The following is a 6,336-nucleotide window of genomic DNA, read 5'->3' as shown; positions in this document are numbered from 1 at the left end:
ATTCCTACTTCTAAAAGATCCTAAGCAAAAGATTAAAATAAACTCTGACAACCCATAACTCTTTTAAAGAACTTAAAAATAGAACTTTTGTCTAAGGAAAAGAAAAGAACTTTTGTCTGGCAGCTGGTAACTGTTGTTACCTTTTAATTAAAACGAACACAAACCTGGTTTGAGATCACACCTCATGTTTCAAATTTATGTATACTAATCCTATAGGGAAGCTAAAAACTGAACTGGAGAAAGTGTTCCAACTTTTGTTTGGCAACTGAGCTTAGACAAAGAGTGTGTTTATGGGGGGTGGGGAGAGACAGATACACAGGGAGAGAAGAACTCACACAGTCTGTCAACATGTACTTGTACTGAAGGGAGAGGGCCACAGAAGAAGTTGTACTGTAGGACAATTAGAAAAGCACTTTGCTTCTCAAAATAAAATTTCTCCTTAATTAAAAGAGGGGGTTAGCAGACTTGGGGCTTTATCAGTTTTTAAAGTATGAATACATGCTTGCTATTCCCTCTAACTATGACAAGTTTAGATGGATGGCTATGAAAAAGAAAAGAAAGTATGACATCATTAGAATTACAGGTAAGACAAGAGGAAACCCAAAGTACAGACACAAGAACACAGAAAATTTTAAGAGAGTACAGATGTCATGACATTTATTAAAAGGCATGCTACAATGCTATACTTGTTAGGAGAAGAGATTAGAGATTATCAAGTAATAGCAAATATACAAACTGAACGAAAATGGAATATACTATAGAGTACAGAAGCTTGAATTAACCATGCACTACGCATTTAGAAAATATGTTTTTTAATATTTTATCTTCTCTTTGCATTTATAACATAATTCACTTAAACAACCACAGAATCCTTTTCTTCCAACACCACAAACTGTGTTACAAATGAAAGCTGGTACTGCTGCTTATCAAAATATACAAGACAATTGATGTTTTGTATAAAACCACTTTATATGTTAACTTGTTCCCAAAAACCTTTTTTTTTTTTTCTTTTTTGGCCTGGTTTAAAAAAACGTTGTTACAAATATTTACAGCATTTTCTTCTTTTAGATGAACATTCTTATAAACTGAAAAAGGGAACTTTATGAACAGACCACATAAAACACAAGACAATGTCAGAGGCTCCTAGCTGTGCTATTTTTGTTTTACTCAAATACAGTACTGAAAATGCCCATCAAACCCTTGTCATCCTAATCCATTCTGTTCACACTTATATTCCCATTTTCTCTAAGTAGTCTATTCACCAACAGGAAATAGAAAGTAAAGGCTGCTTTGCACTGGGTCTTCTTTCAGAAAGGAGCTTGGGAAAAAATGCTTCATGAGAGGAGTTAGACCAGAACAGTAAGTCTTCTTTGGTCAGAGCAATGAGGTGACATTTTGATGCAAAATTTTGCTTGGTCAGCAATCTATAATTAGTACTTCCTGAATGTGGGATGAATTTTTAAAAGATCTGGTTAATAATGGTAAGGGGGGAAAAGGCCAGAGTGTTTTTTTTTAAAAGACATCAAAAATATCTATTTAAATATTCGTTAATACACCTACTACATAGATTCAAAAACTGAAAGTAACACAACAAAATCTGTTTACAGTGCTGACTTAAGCTTGCTATACGCAGCTTTCAATCATGACTATTATCACCAAGGTCAATGGACCAGACAAATATCCCTGTTCTCTGGAACATATGCTTCAGGTTACTAAAATGACTACCACAAAGATGTAGAGCAGCTCATTCTTGGACCTGCACAATGCTATAGAATGAATATTATGTGATAAAGGCAAAAGTGTAACTGAGACTTCATTTATACAGTTACAATTCTTTGCTTGTATGGATAGTCTGTGGGATAACATTCTTTTAAAACTATATAGTACGTATTTCCTGAAAACCAGAATACTGATACTACCTTAGTCTCAAATAGGAAGAAAAGGTCAATTAAGACTACTGAAGAAGGCACATAAACTTTGGTCCTGTTTTGTTTTCCTCCCTCTATAAAACTCCCCAAACTTTTTAGTAATTTTCTACTTTTAAACCATTCATAACTAACTGTTAGAATTTGCTGTGAAAAAAGACTGCAAATAGTCTTACAGATAACAACACAGCTCTTTTGAAGGACAGCTGAGTTCTATCTTCTTTAAAGGAAAACTTTTGTGCAATCTAAACTGTATTTCTTGTAGCACAATAGTAGACTATTCAAAGTCTGGCAGTTTTATTCTTGTTAACAACTGATCAAGACAAAGGAAAGGCTAAGAAAAATGCTTTTACGCATAGTCATGCTGTCTTTTTGGTTTTAAAAATAGCAGTACACACTGGTTTTCAAAGAGACAGACTGATAGTTTGGCAAACTTAGGGTTTTTAAGTGAGTCATTGGGGGAAAATACATTACTTTTGAGTTTGTTATCTTTCATCCAACAATATTTAGTGGAAACAGAAATTACATGAAAATATATTCACTATATAAATTTCACTGCCTAATGACATGGAAGCTTTGAAAAGTTTGTATGAAAATGAACAGAGACAATAATGAGAGTTAACTTTTTATCAACTGCAGTAGATCATCACCCTAGGTGGTGCCAAAGAAGGCGTTGCTCCCATAGGGAATTAAGCAGGCAGAAATTCTGTCTCTAAATATTGTGAGATCTGCAACTTTTAACAACAGAATCAGAAACATGACTGAAAATAACTGATTACCTAGTCTTGAATAATTTATAGCACTCTATAGGAGCTATTGGGAGTTACGATACTCTCCAGTAAGTTATCAATTAAGATATTAAGATACTGGGTCATTTTTCTATTTATATCTCACACAAAACACATTTTACTGTTACACAAGTTATTAAAATCTCAAAGTAAAACTTTTTGGCATAAATTGCTACTGCTGAACGTGTACTGCTATTTTTTGAAGACCTGAATATGTATACTTTGTGTAAAAGTCAAGACACTTCCAAAAGTGATAAGACAATACTCCTTAAAGTAAATAAACTTAAAAATAGGATACTACAACAGCTCAACAGCAAAAAAAAACATTATTCAGAAGATACTGAATAAATGCATGCCAAAACAAAAGTACGAAGATCTAGTTTTTCCACTACCCTGATATTTTTAAATCTTTCTACAGATAATATGCCAAAAAAATACTGTAGACCTCTATAATTCAAACAGCAAATAACATATGGACAATATCCATGCACTAGAGCTAATTTCAGACCCAAATTGATGATTTCAAGCATACTATTTTAGATAAGAATATCTCTTTTCCAAATCTTAATCTGATTTTGTCAATAAATTAAAATGTATGTACTGTGCATATGTATGTACAACACAGAAGAGTGCATGTATGTATATATATTTATCTACACACACACACACACACACACACACTCTCTCTCTCTCTCACACAAACTCCCTGAAAAGGATTCAAATGTCTCTCTCAGATTTAAAGGCCATTCCCTACTTCAAAATTACATTCAATGCTATTATGATCTCCCATCTGCTACATTGACACTGAATGCTATAAGAATCATGAATTAAATCACACAGTAATTCCTAACTCAAAGCAAACAAAATAATCCAATTTAATGTGTCACTGACAATTATAATAGTGCCTGTATGCTTGGAAAAAAGAAGAAAATTTTGGGAGATTTCTCAAAAAATTTTGTTTTTTTCCCTCCCCCCTTACTTAAGTGTTTTAGCAAAAACACAGTAAGTGAAAAAAATAAAAACTATATAAATGATTATACCTATCTATTCAGTCAATGCTAAAATGGATTCATTTGAAAGGTTTCAATTTAGTGTCGTCCTTCCTATTCTATCTACCAACTACCTATTGCTCAGTGTTGAGTGAATTCTGCTTTTTAATAACCTATAGTATTTCCTGTAGTCTCCAATTTTTTGAAATAATCTTCCAACATTCAAGCTAATGATTGGAATATAGCAAAGAAATGGAAATTTTTGAAGGTGAGATGAGCTACTCCGAGGATCTAAAAACTGTAAAAGGGATGGACAAAAATGACCCCTTTACTAAATTCTGCTTTTTAAAACAATCCGATCAAGCATTGAAAAAAATTAAAGAATGTAAAGTTTCTAATTAAAAAGAAATAATTTTACATTATACAATCACTGAAGCAACATGAAAATGTATTCTTACACTCAACCACAGAGAGGGACAGAGTATGAAAAAGGACTCCACCTTGTCGTATTCCATGTACGTGGGCACTCAGTAATGAAGTTATAGTAACAAAGAAAAGCATGTCTCTTGAGTACTGAGAAAAACCAAGTAATCCTGAGACAAATTCTAATGAGTGAGAAAGGTTAGACAAGATCCAGAAACTGAGATTGCATTTTATAGTACCAAACTGGTATGCTCTGTCAAGGGCTGCACGACCACTACTGGTCCACAATGTACAGAGGCCTACAGGTGTGCACTGAGTTATTACCCAAACCATTCACCCTTCCCTACCCCATCTCTGCACCAAAGCACCAAAAATTTGAATAAAAACTATTACTTATTGAAAACCACTTAAAATTGCAATGAAAAAACTTTAAAATCCTTACCAAAACAGGGAAAGAAAAACAAAATGCTCACCAAGCCCACAATATAGCTTTCAAGATATTTAGATAAAATTCTAACCTATTATATCATAAGCACATAATAAGGCACATAATAAGAAATTAAGTAAATACACAGTAATTCTGAATAAGTATTAGAGATTATAGTGGTACAAAAAACCCTTGAGATTAATTTTTTTCTAAAATAAGACCTTACCAAAAATAACTTTTAAAAAATCTGTCAAACCATATGATAGACCTGAATATTTTCCTTAAGACTGTAAACTTTTTTTTCTGAAAACAATTATAAAAAAGTAGTTTATAAGTAGGATTTTCTTTTCAAATTTTCCAAGATCATATTACTCAGCAAATAGTGTCATTTTGAAATTTAAACCATGATTTTTTCCTAATAAAACTAATAATTATTTTGATACCTTAACAGATCTTGGATTCTATTTAATTTCCTTGGGGACAATTGAGACACTTCATTTCTCCAAACAGTTTTAAAAAATTAAAGACATGTATTATTCCAAGGAGTGTCTTGCAGTGAAAAAAAGAAACCATTGAAGGAAAACATGCAAGTTTATAAATTTTCTTCCAATACAACCCAATTTGTTTGTGTATACCTATCTATGTATGCTAAATAATTAAATTTATAAGTGAACATAATTTCCTATAGGGGTTTAACTTCTGAATCATAAAGTTAAAAACCTGGTTGTAAGTAATTTTAAAAGTCTGTATGTTTAAATTTTTCCAAAGTACAAAGGATTTTAGAAATGTTTTATAAGGCTGATCTGGACCCAAACTAAAAGAAAGTATGTCCTCTTGAAATCTAACTTAGTATAAGGAATTAAATTATTGAAAAAAAATTTTTTTCCTGAAGGTTATTTTCACAGAAACTATGGTACAAAGGAAAAACAAACCTTTGATCACATCCTGGCAAGGGGGGAAAAATGGAAAAAAAAAAAAGAAAAAGAAAAGAATATCCCTTGATTTTCTGTATATACTTGAATATCAAACCAGAGTTACTTTCATGAAAGAGGCAGAATTGGTCTTGAGCTGCTTCAGTCTGTGTCTGAAGGTTTTACTGAAATTATGGTCCAGTCTTAGGAGAAAAATTCACAAAAAAATCAGATTGTAGATTTTGAGAAGGAAACTCTGAGGTGGTGATTTTCTCCAAGATCATGATTATGAAGCTCAATGAGGGCTTGGATTGCTTCTTCCACAGATCCCAACTGAATGAGTGCCATTTTGCGATCTTTTCTGAAAATAATATAAGAAACAAAAAGTATATAGAATTCAGTTTGCCTACAATTCTTCCCAACCCTCTAAAGACTTCATTAAAGTACTTTAAAAATTTGAATACCACATGAAATAATGTTAATGTATTTCTTGAAAGCACTGACTTACTGAAAGAATTTAAAAGCCTTCACTGAACATCCCGCTTCTGTGAAAAGGTTCTTCAGATCATCCACTGTAACAGAAGGGCTGTGAAAACATCACAGAGAGTATCAACTACCTTAGCCCAAATTCTCACATGAACCAAAGATTAACTGCTTCAACTGCCAAATCTCCAGAGTATCTCACATTTCAAAGACAATAAAGCCATTCAATGAAGACATGATTCGGAAGTACCCTGAATGATGTTCAAGATTGACACATACATGTCTCAGCAATGCAATCTGGTCTCAAATCTTTTGCATAAGATATAAACAGGTATATAAAGAAAAAGAAAAATGTATCTATATTTCTTTTAAAGGGATAATTACCCATAT

At 32.4% G+C, this 6,336-nt stretch overlaps 1 protein-coding gene across 6 annotated transcripts in view; it reads right to left on the bottom strand.

Annotated features, from left to right (window-relative positions):
- Positions 1 to 795: 795 nt before the first annotated feature.
- The window catches only part of PTBP3 (polypyrimidine tract binding protein 3), a 117,067-nt gene continuing 111,526 nt past the window's right edge, over positions 796 to 6,336 (bottom strand). For 5 of the 6 annotated variants that reach the window (XM_044265132.1, XM_044265129.1, XM_044265127.1 and 2 more), the window contains exons 13-14: positions 5,972 to 6,049; positions 796 to 5,824 (exon numbers count right to left, since the gene is read on the bottom strand). In XM_044265132.1, coding sequence (XP_044121067.1) covers positions 5,692 to 5,824; positions 5,972 to 6,049 — 211 coding nt within the window. In that variant the 3' untranslated portion in view covers positions 796 to 5,691. Of the gene's footprint in view, positions 5,825 to 5,967; positions 6,050 to 6,336 lie in introns of those variants that run through there. The other variant, XM_044265131.1, reaches the window with a different exon arrangement.

The sequence above is a fragment of the Neovison vison genome, chromosome 9 (genome assembly GCF_020171115.1).
Source record: "Neovison vison isolate M4711 chromosome 9, ASM_NN_V1, whole genome shotgun sequence".
Classification (NCBI taxonomy): Eukaryota; Metazoa; Chordata; class Mammalia; order Carnivora; family Mustelidae; genus Neogale; species Neogale vison.
Note: the sequence above shows the minus strand (reverse complement) of the source record. Positions and strands in the feature narration are given on the sequence as shown.